This window comes from Rhincodon typus, chromosome 34 (assembly GCF_021869965.1).
Source record: "Rhincodon typus isolate 14 chromosome 34, sRhiTyp1.1, whole genome shotgun sequence".
NCBI classification, from domain to species: domain Eukaryota; kingdom Metazoa; phylum Chordata; class Chondrichthyes; order Orectolobiformes; family Rhincodontidae; genus Rhincodon; species Rhincodon typus.
Window position 1 is genome coordinate 9,629,222 of NC_063365.1, and position 16,857 is coordinate 9,646,078.

General features: G+C 41.8%; 1 protein-coding gene across 1 annotated transcript in view; it reads left to right on the forward strand.

Annotated features, from left to right (window-relative positions):
• Positions 1–16,857, forward strand: part of wdfy4 (WDFY family member 4) — a 277,315-nt gene that overhangs the window by 133,624 nt on the left and 126,834 nt on the right. The window contains exons 40-43 of the mRNA XM_048616184.1: positions 6,042–6,067; positions 7,259–7,336; positions 11,928–12,152; positions 15,792–15,894. Coding sequence (XP_048472141.1) covers positions 6,042–6,067; positions 7,259–7,336; positions 11,928–12,152; positions 15,792–15,894 — 432 coding nt within the window. The remainder of the gene's footprint in view (positions 1–6,041; positions 6,068–7,258; positions 7,337–11,927; positions 12,153–15,791; positions 15,895–16,857) is intronic.

Consider the following 16,857-nt stretch of genomic DNA (forward strand, 5'->3'; position numbering starts at 1 on the left):
CTATGATGCTGCTTGGCCTGCTGTGTTCATCCAGCCCTGCACCTTGTTGTCTCGGATTCTCCAGCATCTGCAGTTCCTACTATCTACAGGGCTAGTCCACTTCAATTTTTGACAATAATGATCCCCAGAATGAGAGAGAGTCTAACGATGGTAATGCCACACTGAATGTTAAGGTAAGATGTTGAGGTTCAGCATTGATGGAGGTTGTTGTTGCCCTGCACTTGTTGGGTTAGTCACACTTATCAGGCTAAGCTTGGATGTTGTCAAGACCTTGCCACATATAGAGACAGGCTTCTTCATTATCAATGGTGCTGAACATTGTGACAACATCAGGGAACATCATCCCCTTATGATGGAAGAACGGTAATTGATGAAGCAGCAGAAGATGATTAGGTCTACGATACTACTCTGAAGAACTCCTGGAACTGAGATGATTGACCACCAATAAAGACGAAAAACTTTATTTCTGCTAGGTATGACACCAGTCACTGGAGAGCTCGCCAATCGTCCTTGATTCTAGTTTTGATAGAACTCCTTGATGCCAGACTCCGCAAATGCTGCCTTCTGTGAAAGTAAATCACATTCACTGCCCCTCTGGTGTTCAGCTCTTTTGTCCATATTAGGACCAGGACTGTAATGAGGTTAGAAGCTGAGTAGGCCTGGCATTTCCTAAACTGAGTGTCTTTTGAGCGAGTTATCACTAAGTGCCACATGAAAACACTGTCAACGACTTCGTTTGCTGATAGGGTACTGATTTATCATTTTGGATTTATCCTGGTTTTGTGGTCAGGACATACCTGGATAATTTTCCATGCTGTTGGATAGATGCCAGTGTTGGCAGTGGAAGAGCTTGGATGCAGCGTTCCCAATTCTGGAGCATACATATTCAAAGCCATTGCCAGAATGTTGTCATTGCCCACAGCCCTTGCAGTATCCAGTACCTTCAGCTGTTTTTTGATATCACATGGTATGAATCAAAATGTCTGAAGGCTGTGATGCTAGGGACCTCTGGAAGAGGCCGAGGTGGAACATCCACTTGGCTGAAGAGTTCTGAAGAAGAGCCAGTAACAAACTGAAAAATATTAATTCTGTGTTTCTGCCTGCACAGATGCTGCCACACCCGCTGAATTTCTTCACAGTTCTGTTTGTTTTAGATTTCCAGCATGCACAGAGATTTGCCTTTATTTGTTATGTGGATGTTGAGTTGATGATGTAGGGGAGAGAGAGCTTGAGGGAGTTAATGTAATCTTGTCAGGAAGGTAGACAACCATAAAATAGTTACAATGTGAAAGGAGGCTATTCTTGCCATGGATATGTAGTTGTTTTACTTTATTTAACTTTATCATTGAGATGTGATTATCATCCAATACTAGTTGCCCTGTGAAGGTTGATGTTGATGGAAATTGTCCTTTTGACTATTGCAGTTCTTGTGGTGGTGATTCACCCAAAGTGGTTCAGCACCAACTTTTGACCCATTTAACAATGAGGAACCTGAGATGTGTATCTAAGTCAGGACGTATGATTAGGTGCTATTCTGGATGTTGCATTTAGTCAGCTGAAGAAAGATACTAAAAGAACTGTCAATGTAACCAAAGCAGTCAAAATGAATGTGAGTGTTTTTTTAAAATTCTAATGAGCTATCCAAAATCACAAGTGGAACCAGGGATAAAAGGTGAAATTTCTACGGGTAGTCAGTTGCTGAGGAAGGAAGTCCGTTTGTGAAAATAGATCAAAAGCCTAGCAAGGAAGGAGACCACAAACAAGACAAGAACAGAAAGCTGACAAACCTGGGTGAGAGGAGTAGTAAGGGTTCAGTGACCTCTCCCGTAACATTATTAAACTTTTGCTTTGTCACTAGCTACAGGTATTCAGCACTCCAAGTGAATCTGCAGTATGATTTCACGACATTTGCCTGGACACATTTTGAGTAACTGCAATCTGAATTATGTTGCATGTTTTTTGAACATGTCGAAACCATATAACAGTGCATTAAATGTTTTGGATGACGATTATGCTGTCTAATTCTCACACATTCTTTGAGGACAACGTAAGTTCCTTGGAGAAAGTCTTGGTGCAATGTTTAACCTTCTTTTCCAATATGAAAATGAAGGTATTTTACAGTCATAGTAGGACTAGGACATTTTTAGAGCAGCACTGAAGCTGCCATGAAAATTCAAGTAATGAATAACGATTGTTATAATTGACTTTTGAGTAACGATTAGGAAAGGGATGATACTAATATGGAAGCACCATATGAGCGAGTATTCGTTGAGTACAGAAGCATTACTGAACCATCCAGCATTTTGAACACTTTTATATTGCTCGGATAATTCCTACTGGTGTTCCTTATGATAAATGAAGATAGGCTGATTTACAATGACAATTATGTTAGAATGTGATAAACTTCTGTTATGATCTAGCTAGGGATGCATGGCTGTCGTTTTTAAGTAGTCAAAGTATGACTGGGGGAATTCCTAAGAGAATAAAGCAGCAAGATTCCATTGTTTTGAACAAACAGCAGTAAGCTTTGCCATACAACTTCCGTCCAATCCACAATATGTGGAACTTCTAGTCTCACACCCAGAATGAACGTGTGGTTCATTTGGGTAAGAAACTGTGTAATAAACATCAATGACACGGTGGATGATCAAATCTCATTAAATTTTGGAAGCAATCACAATTTTTCAATCCTGATTTGACTTTGAAACTCCTCAAGGATCCCTCCATTATGAACTACCTCACTGACCCTTCTCTTTCTGGTTGCCCACCCTACATTCCTGGGTTGAAAGTTCCCTGTACTTTGACAGTTCCCTGTAGTCTCCAGTACAACCTTTACAAGTAGAACTCCAACACTTCACCAACAACTGGCTTCACCAAGTTTTTCCCACAGGCTTCAATCTTCTTCAGCTATGTCAATCGTATGTTACCTCAGATGCTGGAAGGCTTCTTCTGAGCTCGTCATGGCTTTACCCAACACAGACTGACTTTTTCAACTCCCCAGGACTACATCCGAGCCCTGATTCTGACACTTAGCTACCTACTAACTCCCAGAATGGCTCCTTGCACCGTTATAACATCACAGAGCCATCTGACTCCTCTCTGAATCCACATCCATTTAATTTAGCTGTTTCTCCAGCACTACAGCTAACCATAATTTTTCTAAAGTGGAGCCTACACTTCCCTCATTCTCACCTCTACCCTCCTGACTGTACCTTGAATCCCTCTGCAGTAGCCCACAAATTGTCCTGTGTGACCTATCAAAACCTTGCAATAAGCTTCTCCCTTGTTGCTAGACAGAATTGTGTGTTGCTTCCTAGCCACACTCTGAACTGACTGTTTCATAAATGTTATCAATCATAGATTGCTGGCTTACTCGCTACAAAAATAGGTGTAAACAGAGTATTTCATTTCACAGTATGATCCCATGATTAGAACATGATGAGAATGTTTCTATCTTGATGGCCGTTGCCTGTAGGTGAAAAGGAATATATCTTAAGAGAAACTGTCTCGAGCAGTGGTCAACTCGTTAGCACAGCCAATGTACCTACCCTGCACATCTTTGGACTGTGGGAGAAAACTTACGCAGACACTAGGATAAGGCGCAAACTCCACACAGACAGTCACCTGAGAGTGGAATCGAGCCTGGGTCCCTAGCGCTGTGAGGCAGCAGTGCTAACCACTGAGCCGCTGGGCTGCCCATGAGGGTTTGCTTCCTGCATGGTGAGCCATGCTCCCCGCATGTTGAGTCTCCCACCCTGGTGCTGGGGAATACCAGTGTGGTGAGAAGAGGCCTGTATAGCCTCAATTGCTAATGGGGCAAGAAGGCCATCAATGGACTTAATCAGAGAAAAGGTGGGTTCCCCTCCTTACTGCCCTTTGGTCTGATTAAATTCCCCCATGCGACCATGTACTAGGAGTGGGGGGCATTACATACTGCTGTTAACACAAACAGAACTGAATTGCATGAGGGTCATAGATGGGATTGTGGTTCTCACTGAAGCTGGGGCCGTGTGGGGTCGAGGTCTGAAGTTGAGCCATCTCTGATTTGATGTAGAGACATTTTTTTTTTCAATATACTTTATCAAAAGACAGTGGCAGAAGAGCCTTCTATGCCAATACTCCTTTGTTTCCACTTTAACTTTCCTGAAACACACAAATGTTACATTATGAAGCTATCAGTTTAAATTTAAAGTAGGAAGTGCTCTGACATTATCAGTTTAGTGGCAGCAAACAAGCTATAATGATACTTCATCAGCAAAAATGATTGAGTGGCTCTGTAACTAGGAATGACCTTGAGTGACATTATCAACGTAGCTGCACAGGCCTTTCCATGGCCCAGTGTTCGTATTTGTTTGATGGGTTAATTCCGTGAGAGTTTCAGTTAAGTAACAATAATGTTTTGTCAGTGCATTGCTGTGACTAAAAGCTTAATGATCCTGTAAACAAACAAAGTATAATCACTGCCTTCACGTTGCGCAGGCATTTCCTGCTGTGCGCTGCTAATGACTATAACTGAACAGTGGGGTATATGGAGTTGGCCATTCTCCAGCAAGCATCTGGACCAACCATGTTCTATATTTCCTCACAGCAGGGTAGATATAATTGTATTTGTGTCTGCTTTGTCACTGATAGAAAACCACTGTACTAAAAAAAGAATGCATGTCAAAATTAGAACATAGTCAAGATTGTCACATTTTTTTTCTCACACATGTAACATACTGTGTTTTACATTGAATGCAGTGTTGCATTGCAAAATTTTTAGTTCTGCATTTTTTGGGAATACTTGTGTTTCATTGTAATTGAAATGGTCCAATTGTTTTATCCTTGTGTAATGTTAAGAATAGACCTAAAAACAGGACTTCCGCGCAAATTGAATGCGATTGTTTTACGTGTCCTATTTTTAAGGAAATGGGTAAACACGTATGTTATGTGTGGCACGGGTTGTTGGTTTGCTTTCCTGTTTGCTTGATTTAATTTATTATTGTCACCTCTACCTAGCTACAGAGAAAAGTTTTGTTTTGCATGCAGTACAGGCAGATCATACCATGCAAAGTGCATTAGGGTAATAGAACAGAATGAGGAATACAATGTTACAGCTGCAGAGAAGGTGCACAGAGAGTGAGATCAACAATAAATGTAAAATTTGAGAGGTCCATTCAGAAGTCTAATTACAGCAAGGAAGAAGCTGTTTTGAATCTGTTGGTCCGTGTATTTAAGCTTTTGTACCTTCTGCCTGATGGATGAGGTTGGAAGAGATTATAACTGGGGTGGGAGGGGATTTTGATTATGTTGGCCGCCTTTCTGAGGCAGCAGGTTTAATGGCTCTTGCTACGTATGTGCTCTGATGTTTAAAGTATCAGCTGTAGAAATGCAGAATCTGGCCTGTATTGAGACATCATTCCTTATGATTCTAGAACGTGTTCATGGGTCTCTAAGTTTATATTGTTTAACTGAATACAAGTACTTGGATATATCACACTCTACAATCAAGGGATTACAGACATACAGAGGTACACTTACATCGCTTGTATTAATTCTGCCTTCAATTTTGACCTGGTGTGCACACATCCACTAAGTCACAGTACATCAAATGCACACAAAAATGATACCAGAGTCACAACTTGGAGACAGCAGTATGCACCTACCTTAACTCAATCTCTTCTAAACATTCTGCATCATGGCTTTAAGTCCCTCTAAAATTCCATAGTTACTACCCTCACAAGAACTCCAGGATCACTTTATTGCTATAAGTGACTTGATTAATATTTTCCAAATTATGGAGGACTTGGATTAGTGAAATCCACACACTCCATTGTTTCTTAATCCTAGCACACCTTGTAAAATGCGTCCCATGCTAAGCATAAAGCTGTTTTATTTTATTTTCTAACTCCACCAGGACACAGAGGTATGTGAGTAATGTTGGTAATACGTCAAAAACATTAAACTAAGTTTAACCCTGAAAGCCTGTTATTAAATGTGACATAGAGAATATTGTATTGCATGTAAAAAAAAAAGTTTGATTTCATTTACATTGACTGCAGACATCCTGGGCAGGTGGGTAGATGGGGTAAGTGGCTGAGTTATTCTTGTAGAGAGCTGGATGCCACATTTAGAATTGGCCACATTCTTGAGTCATATGATGTAGCTGTTGTGCGATTCTATGATTATTTGTATATTAACCTCCCTGGAGTCATTCTTGAAGTTTAGCTTTGTGCTGGTTCATCCATGAATGTGGCATTTACAATATTAATGCAAGTCTAGAGGTGTTGTGATGTACATATTAATAGAATGACTTTACATTCTTTGGGATTAGCATATGTAGTTTAGGGACAGAGAACTTCAGTCAGTTTGTATTCTTGTGGTGTGAGATGTATTTCCACCTGTCTCTTGGGTGTTATAAAAGAAGAAAGATTTGCAACATGTAGACTTTGAGACATCTCAAAATGCTTTACAATGAAATGAAGTAGAGTTGTCACTGTTGTAAAATGGGCTGGTTGAACAGGCTCAAGTTAGAGTCATGGTCTCCCACTCAGCAGCTGAAGCCCTCTGCCCCAAACCCCACCCTCTGGGATCAGATGGCACCTGAGGCCCTAAAATAGGACCAGACTGGGGAAGGGTTTGTAGAGCACAGCGTGAAGGGAATCGTAGGGATAGAAGGGAGAGGGAGCACATGTCATGGTCAGAGATCAGCCGTGATCTTGCTGAATGATAGAGCAGGTTTGAGGAGACCTGTCATCTCCTCCTCCTGCTGCAATTTCTTTTGCAGTTGTAATGGAAAGCAGCTGAACAAATTCCCTCTGCTAGCTGCACGATAATGGCGAAACAATCTTTTAGCTGGTTGAGGGATAAATATTAGGCAGGGCACCATGAAGAGCTCTATGACTTTTATTTTGAAATTTTTATCATCATAGGATCTTTCATGTTGACCTGAGAGACTGAACGTGGCCTTGGATAAGTATAGCAGGCAGAAAGCAGCATACCTGATATTGCTGCACTCCTTTGGTACTGCGCTGTAATGTCGGCATTGAAATAGTGTTCAAGGCCCGGAAATGTTTGCCTACTGCCTAGGACACTCTGAACCAGGGCTTGACGAGATAGGGCATGCAATTTTGCATGGACCTCCAAAGAGAAGGCCCAGACTGCTTGATTGTTTCCTAGTTTTCAGTAAGAGATTTCCATCCACTCATGTCTAGTTATTCTTTAAATCTCTGTTTTCCTGCTGGTTGACACAGCCTGTAACTCTTCTGTCTCTCTGTAGGATTTCACCACTGCTATGGATGGGCAAAGGAAAACTGGACAAGAATTGTTTGCCAGTCTCCACAAAGAGAACTGCCAGGTACCATTGCATGATCTTTAGATTTTACTGAATAATGCAATTGCACCCAGTTTTTGTTCTTTAGCCCCAGCCAGCTTGATTGTGACCCTGAACCCTCAGGGATAGCTTCATTCTCCAGCACTGCAATGTACTCCTTAACCAATACCATCACCCATCTCCTGTTCCTTCCTTTTTCTATCTTTCCTGAAAACCTTACACCCAGGAATATTTAACACGCAGCCGTACCCCTTCTTTGAGCCCAATCTCGGTTATCACCAGAACATCATATTTTCACATAGCAATCAGCACTTGTAACTCCCCAGAACAGGAGGAGTCAATGGACCCGAAACATTAAATCTTAAGTTTTTCTTCACAGATGCTGCCAGACCTGCTGAGCTTTTCCACCAGCTTCTGTTTTTTGTTCCTGATTTACAGCATCTGCATTTCTTTCAGTTTTTATTTAGTTTGTAACTCCCCAGTCTTCTTTGCTATGCTCCGTGCTTTGACATACAGTAACCCTGAATTAGAAACAAAAACAAAGTTGCTGGAAAAGCTCAGCAGGTCTAACAGCATCTGTGAAGATAAAAAGAGTTAACGTTTCGGGTCCCGTGACCCTTCCTCAGAACTGAATTAGACAATTAGACATTTCTTTCTCCCTTACACCAACTTCATATATTGACTTCCTATTCTGTATATCAGTGGTATCTGTATCATCAATTATTTTGTGCACCCTGATGTTCCCATCTAATGTTCTCTGTTGATTCCTACGCCCCTGTTGAGTTATCCTCTCCAACAGCACAAGCAAAACGATCTGCAAGAAACTCAGTCCCAACTCTAAACAAAATAAAAACCAAAGAACTGCGGATGCTTGAAATTAGAATTGTTTCAGTCACAGCTCTGTTCAGATGCAACCCACCTGGTTTGTACATGTTCTCCAGAGAAAGTCCCAGTGTCCCAGGCTTTGAAAGTCCTCCCTCCTGCACCTTCCTTCCAGCTACACATTCACCTGCCTTATAAAAACCAAAATAACTGCGGATGCTGTAAATCAGAAACAAAAACAAAAATTGCTGAGAAAGTTCAGCTGCTCTGGCAGCATCTGTGGAGAGAAATCAGAGCTTAAGTTCAGCACAAGCTGGAAGAACAGCATCTAATTTTCTGCTTGGGGACCCTGCAGCCTTCTGGACTCAATATCAAATTCAACAACTTTAGGGCTTGAGGTCTCCCCTGTCCTTACCCCAACCTCCACACACCCAGGCGTCATTATCACATAGTCTGCTATTACACACAACCCATCGTTAGCCACTAACAGTCCCCATTAGTAGCTATTCATTCTCCCAGCCAGATCGTTATCCATTCCCTTGTCTGTCCAACTGTTCTTCTCTCTCTTTTTGGGCTCTATCCCCACATATGGTTTACTCCTTACCCACCGCACCCACCCACCCCCCCCACCCCCCAAAACATATTTTCTGCATATAAACTGACATTTTCCGAGCCACCACCAGTTCTGAGGAAGGGTCACTCAACCCAAAATGTTAACTCCAATTTCTCTCCACAGATGCTGCCAGACCTGCTGAGCTTTTCCAGCAATTTCTGTTTTCATCTGCCTTATCCTCCTGTTTCTGTCCTCACTTACACATGGTACTAGGAGTGATCTCGGGATTTCAACATTTGTGGCCCTGCTTGTGAATCTTCTACCTAGCTCGCTTAAATTTTGATTGTAGGATCGCATCCACCCTTCCCACTGGTACCGATGCAGACCATGATTTCTGTTTGTTCACCCTCCCCCAGAACAGTCTCCTGCAGTTGCTCTGTGACATCCCTCACACTAGCACCAATGACACAACTTAGCATCCTGAGTCACACCTATAGCCACAGAAGTGCCTGTCTATTCCCCTGACTGAATCATCCTGTCTCCCTATTGTTCCTACGTACTTCTGCCTCATCTCCTGGACAGTTGAGTTGCTCATGATGCCACGAACTTGGTAGTGACTAAACTCCCTTGAGGAACTAACGTCTTCACAAGCTTCAAGCGGAAACCGATTTGTCAGTAGGTCCTTACGGGACCCCTATGCTGTGATACTTTGAATCACACCCCAAACACTGATTGACTACACTGGGTGTTTCTAGTGCTCATTCTTCTATTGAAAGTCTCAAATACTCTCTGCCTGTCAAAGTTGTCAAAAGCATTTGTATTAGCCAAGATTCTCTTGTTTACTGTCACCGATGACCTGTAGACAATCCATTAACATTGTGTTCTCCGTTTCTCTCATAGGACTGATTTCTCCACTTGTACTAATGAACACGTTGGAAAGAAACGTTTCTTATGCTTCTGACATTTGTTCTCTAAGTGTTTATTTATCTGAAAAATTAACTCTGTCCAAAACTAGAAGTTTATCTTAGCTCAATGTTTTGGCACAGTGGAATAACTTAAATGGGGAATTTTCAAATAGAACTTCTGCAGTCTTTCATTCAATCTACTGAATTCCATTATGTATTCTTCTATAGGACTACCTTGCTGAAGTTTTCTCCAGATCATGCTTTGGTTAGAAAAATGTTTAATTTTCAATGTTTGACAGACAAACAGCTAACCCTCCTCAATAACCATTGTTAAACGCCAGAAGTCAGAGGCCAGTTAAACACATTCCAGGCATATATGTTTCAAGTCAGAATTTTATTTCAACTTACACAACAGAAAATTACAGCTATACTAAAATTGTTCTTCAAATATTAAAGAACAGTCAAGTTCCCATACAATTGTCACTCAATTAACATACAACAACCACATATTCCCTGCTTCCATTTGATAAGGGCATTTTGGGTCAACCTACAGCACATGGACTGCAGCGGTTCAAGAAGGCAGCTCACCACCACCTTCTCAACAGCAATGAGGGATGGGCTATAAATAATGATGATACCCATGTCCCATGAGTGAATTAGAAAACAGAAGTTCAGACATCCCTGCTAGACTCTGCAAAATGCTTAGAGTCAGTTTTTTCCTATTCATTCATGGGATGAGGGCATTGCTGGTTAGGCCAGCATTTACGTCCATCCTTAATTACCAAATGTGTGGTTGAGAGTCAACCACATTGCTGTAGATCTGGAGTCACATGTAGGCCAGACCAGGTAAGGACAACAGTTTCCTTCTGTAAAGGACATTAATAAACAAATTGGGATTTTTCTGACAATCGACAGTGGCTTTATGGTCATCATTAGACTCTTAATTCCAGGTTTTTTTAAAAATTGAATTCCAATGCTATCATCTGCCATGGTGGGATTTGAACCCAGGCCCCAGGAACATTAGCTGGATCTTGGTACTAACAGACAAGTGGTAATATCACCAAGCCATCACATTCCCTTATTTATGTGGAAACCTCTAGAGTTGAGATAGGAATATAATATCTCTGAACTGCAGTTTCTTAGAACAGTATTGTGAAACCAGTGTAAACTTAAACAAAGAACAAAGTTTCGGTCTTTTTAAAATGTCTTCTATGTCTGTAGAGCTTGGTTTGCTTTCTTTTTGGTGTAATCAGCTTGGGTTCTTTTGTTGAAGAGCTTCTGAAGCCTTTTATGAACGTGTTTTAGAGTCCCAAGACCACATTAACCAACATTAAAAAAAAATTGCTCAATCAAGCCAGATTTAATTCTGGCATCTGAATTGGATTCATAACAGTGTAAAGAGAGGCATCACTTGTCTAATTGGAATGGGTCAACAGCTCCATAATAACCAAGAAATGGTTACTGTGCAATTCATCATCTAAAATGGCAGCATTTTCCATGTTTAATTATTGCATTACAATACAGAACATAAGAAGAAAGAGCAGGAGTAGTTGACATGGCTTCTCATAACCTTTGACTCCAGCGTGTGCCAACATATTGCATTTTAAGTCCATAAGCTACCTTATTCTTCAATAAATAGCCAGTCAAAAGCAAAATTGAGGTGTCAGCTGGGGTTTTGTTGGTCGTGTTCTGACCTCAGAGTTAGAAGGTTATAGTCAAGCCCCACTCCAAAAATATGAGCACAAAATCTGGGCTGACTGTCTGCTGCTGTACTGTGGGAGTGCTACACTGTGGGTGAGGTCGTCTTTCTCATGAAGGACCCATCTGCCGTTTCATGTGGATGTAAAAAATCCTGTGGCACAATTGAAGAGCTGTCTCCCCGCTGCCCTGGCCAATGTTTATCCGTCAACCTCCATCCTGAAAGTAGATTATCCAACCAATGTTATTTGTAGGAGCTTGCTATGTGCAAATTGGCAGCCCTGCTTCCTACATGATGGCAGTGGTGATATTTCAGTAGGGCTGAGGGACCCCCAAACCCCAGGTTCCTGTATTTATTCTTTAACTTTCAACTTTGTGCGTAGGCAGCAGCTTTGTGAATTTTGAGAGAGGCCAATGGCTTTTCTTGGAAGTTGCAGCATTTGTTAAATGTTTATGACGTAAACCCTTCTTGATTATCGGTCCAACGCTGCAAGCTACTCACCTGAAATCTTTGTAATCCAGCACAACAAACACAACAAATAAAAAAGGAGAAAGCATGTGTTTAGAGGAACAATTGGGCGGCCAGCTGTACACAGTGTAGGCACCATCTGTTGAGGCTTTTCATTTCTGTCCCCAGATGCAGCAGTGCATTCTGAACCAAACGTCGAAAGACTGGGCGAAGATGGAACAACAGCTGCTTCGAGAGAGAGGATTATGGGGTCCTTCATCAGGGTCACAGCAGGGTGCATGGATACTGGACATGGCTGAGGGCCCCTGTCGAATGAGGAAGAAGATGCGACGAAACACCATTTGCATCAATTATGCTTATAATGCATGTCGAGAGAAAGAGGCCAAAAGTGAAGTAAGATTATATCGTTGGATAATGTATTGAATCTCCAAGCTGAAACCCAGGCCTCATTGTCTAAGCTAGTGAAGTGGCAAGTCTATTAATGAAGGCAGCAAATTAATTCCATGTGATCGCAATATTAAGTTGTGTAGTAAACATGGCCTTTCCCCCCCTATAATTCCAATATCCATGATGTTTAAGTGGAAAATACTAAATTGCAGAATAATTTTGAGGGTGCTACAGAGAATTAAATTGAGTTTAAATGCATGTTTGTACCCGTTTGTACTCAGCTGAAAAGTGACACTTTGTCTGACAGATGCCTTTCTTGTCGGTTTAATTAGTAGCTAGATCACAAATCTATGTAAGAAGTTAATTTTAAGTGACGGAAAATATCAATGCAAAGAAAGAAATCTCTCTGCCTTGGACAGTCTCTGCTTTTTGTGGGAGCTTGCTTTGTTCAAATAGACTGCTAAGTCAGTTTGTTTGGGGAAAAGTGGTGGTCATTCTTTTAAGTGGCATACAGACACAGGAGTAAGAGTGGGGCTTGGCTGCATCTATTTCCTTGTTTATAGCACAGATGCCAAGACCCCTGATTTCAGGAAATAATGTCCCGCACTGCAACTAAAGCTGAAAAGTCTCTGAGCTCAAGTTTGATCAGGGCCATATTTTATGCATTCCTGGCAGCATTGTAAAAAGACCTCTAGGATTGATTTACACAAGTGAGGGTCTTGACCCCTGCTTTGAGCCACGAGACCGAGTTTGGTCTGAGATGAGGGAAGCAGGAGGTGACACATTCCCTTCAAAGCTCCTCAGTAGCTGTTACCGCCTGACTGGGACCTTCCCTCATACCCTATCTCCAACTTGACCATGCTGTATCTGTGGAGTCATGAGGAGGAGAACTGTCACAATATCCAAAGTGTCACAATGGCCCTCCCTGAACTCATTTATTCCTTTCCTCATAAGAATGTTTATGGAATGGAAGGTTCAAGTTATAAAGAGCGTCTGGAAAGGCTGGAACTTGTTTCACTGGGGCACAAGAGGTTGAGGGTGACCTTATAGAGGTTTATAAAATCATGAGGGATGTAGATAAGGTGAATGGCAGGTGCCTTTTCCCCAGGGTGGGGGTTTTCAAGACCAGGGGGCATATTTTTAAGATGAGAGAAGGAAGATTTTGCAAAAAGACTTGAGGAGCAATCATATCTTACACAGAGTGGTTCGTGTATGGAATGAATTGCCAGAGGAAGTGGTGGATGCAGGTACAATTACAACGTTTAAAAGACATTTGGATGTGTTCACAAATAGGAAAGATTTAGAGGGACATAGACCAAGTGCAAGCAGGTGGGACTAGTTTAGTTAGGGATTATGGTCGGTTTGGACTGGTAGGACCAAAGGGACTGTTTCCGTGCTGTATAACTCTTTGACTAATTGGATCTAATGTATGGAGGAGGAAATCCACTGAGACTGGACTCTCTGACTGATTATTATAATTATGCTGGAATTTTTAAAAGTACATATTTTAAGTAATGTTCGATATCTGTGAGGATTACTTTTTCCATTATAATTATCTGCTGGAATATAATTTCTTTCAACTAACAGTGTATCCAAAATTAATTTCCAAATAGAATTTTCTGTATAGTCACAAAATGAAACTTGTCCCTGCCCCCATAATTAATCAAGTGAAATATAAAGTGTAGACTACAACAGGCCGTCGACCTGATACCAACCATTTCGCCAAAGACCAACCCACATAATTGCCAAACAACAGTGTAGAGTGCAGACTTAATAACAACTTTGAAAAGAAAGTAAAAGGCTTGGAAGTGAAACATTTACCAAGGGAGACAAAGCAGGATGTGTGGGACTAATCATATAGCACTTACAAAGAGCTAGTACAGACATAATGGGCCAAATGGCCGCCTCCTGTGCTGCATGACTCTATGACTGGTTTCTTGGCGAAGGAGCATAAATTCTTGCTTTCTCGAGGCTGCTGTAAGAGGTCACGACAGCACATGGAGACAGAATGTCCCTCACATTTGGAATCGGGGACCATCAGGTTTCTTGAAGGATGCATGGGTTGATTTAGCAAAGAAGCCGACATCTGTAAGAAGTGGGAAGGCATTTTTGAGCTTGGGCAATGCCAGATGAGGTACAAGTTCCCGCAACCATGAGTGATGGGGGAAGATATTACTCATTGCACAGTTTTAAGAGGTTAAAGATTGTGGCCAATGCAGAAAAACCAAAATCTCCAGATCAAGGAGACGTTAAGGGGGGAGCTAAGGAGAACCTAGCTTGGCTCTGAATTTCCATATTTTGGTTGGATATTTAAGCATTCCAAAAATAATGATAAATGAAGAATGTTTTGCAGGAAATGTAAACATCGCAGTCTTGTTCATTGCCTCCTATTGCTATACCTGCCACAATGCTCTGTGCAGACAGAAGATGAAGATAAAGACTTTGATGCATTTATTTATTCAGAGTCATTCAGGAGGGAAACAGACCCTTTGGTCAAACCAGTCCATGCCAACTCTAATCCTTAATTAAACTACTCCCCATTGTCTGCGCTTAACCCATATCCCTCCAAACCTTTCCTATTCATGTACTTATCCAAATGTATTTTAAATGTTATGACTGTACCCACATCCATCAATTCCTCTGGCAGTTCATTCCACACACAAATCACTGTGTTAAAAAAATTACCCTGCATGTCTTTTTAGATCTTCTTCCTCTCATCTTAAAAATATGCCCCCTAATCTTGAAATCCCCCACTTTCGGGAAAATACACCTGTCATTCACTTTATCCATACCACTCATGATCTTATAAACCTCTATAAGGTCACCTCTCAAACTCTATGCCAGTGAAAGAAGTCCCAGCCTATCCGGTCTCTCCTTATAACTAATAACTTATAATAATTTATCATATATAATCAGTTGTAAGTTGGTTCTTTCCAATTTTAACCAGTGCTATGTCACTTTTATTTTACAATATTGTTTTCAGTTTGTTCTTATTCAGGTTGAGACCTTTCCAATAAAATGTTGAGGAGAGACAGTGGTGTAGTGGTAATGCCACTAGACTAGTAATCGAGAAACCCAGGCTAATGCTCTCATTTGAATCCCACCAGATAGTGAAAGTTGAATTGAATAAAATTTTGGCCTGTCACCATTGTCAATTGTCAAAAAATATTGTTGAGTAATTCAGAGAAGGAAACTACCATCCTTACCTGGTCTGGCCTACATATGACTCCAGGCCCACAGCAATGTGGTTGACTCTGAGCTGTCCACTGGGCAATTAGGGATGGGCAATAAATGTAGGCACCATTAATGATTTTTTTTTTGAAAATGATTTCTTAACTCTGTTTTGTTCTGAATTTTAAGAAAGGTAAATGTGGATTTTCAGTTCTGCAATTAAAATGCTTAACTTTGAAGTTAATGCCATTAAACAACTTCCTTTGGTCATTCCTAATGTTTGGTGTGAAAGGCGGTTTGACATTTTACCGGATGCTATTAAATTTTTAGGACCTCGGCAAACTGTTTCAGCTCTGAATGATTTCCTTTTGAAATATATTCCGGTTATTTTTCAATAATGGGGAATGTTTTATGGAGTATCAGATAAAATGCACATTTCTGAAATTCTTGAACTGACATTTACTCTCCTTTCAGGCCAGCAAGAATCTTGCACTCAATTTTAGAAATAAGGAGTTTTACATGAAGTTATGTTCGACAGATGAACTTATGGAAAGCACCAATAAGCAAACCTACTCAGGTGAAAATTTAACATTGCTGTTCCTAACATTCCCTATCCTAAACAAATCCAAATGTGTTTGAAGTGATTGTAACAAGGTCAGCCAGGGGCACATAATACAATATGAACTCCCTGATTTGAGCTATTAACCCAATCCAATCAGGGAGCCCTGGCTGACAGATATAAACAGGAGTGTCAGAGGTTCTGTTCAGTCTTGAGAGCTGGCTGTGAGGAAGCCAGATTAGAGTCAAGTATGATGCACTTGATGTACATAAAAGGTAGAGGGCTGGATGAACACAGCAGGCCAAGCAGCATCATAGGAGCAGAGAGGCTGACGTTTCGGGCCTAGACCCTTCATCAGAAAAGGGGGAGGGGAAGGGGGTTCTGAAATAAATAGGGAGAGAGTGGGAGGCGGATAGAAGAGGGATAGAGGAGAGGATAGGTGGAGAGGAAACAAACAGGTCGAAGAGGCGGGGATGGAGCCAGTAAAGGTGAGTGTAGGTGGGGAGTTAGGGAGGGGATAGGTCAGTCCAGGGAGGACGGACAGGTCAAGGGGGCGGGATGAGGTTGCGGCTTGAGGTGGGAGGAGGGGATAGGTGGGAGGAAGAACAGGTTAGGGAGGCGGGGACGAGCTAGACTGGCCCCGGGACGCGGCAGGGGGAGGGGAGACCCGGAAGCTTTCAATTCCTCCCACTTCCTACAGACAAAGGGGGTGGCCATGGGTACCCGCATGGGCCCAAGCTACGCCTGCCTCTTTGTAGGTTACGTGGAACAATCCCTCTTCCGTACCTACACCGGCCCTAAACCCCACCTCTTCCTCCGTTACATTGATGACTGTATCAGCGCCGCCTCGTGCTCCCACGAGGAGCTCGAACAGTTCATCCACTTCACCAACACCTTCCACCCCAACCTTAAGTTTACCTGGACCATCTCTAATACCTCTCTCCCCTTCCTGGACCTCTCTGTCTCCATATCGGGCAACCA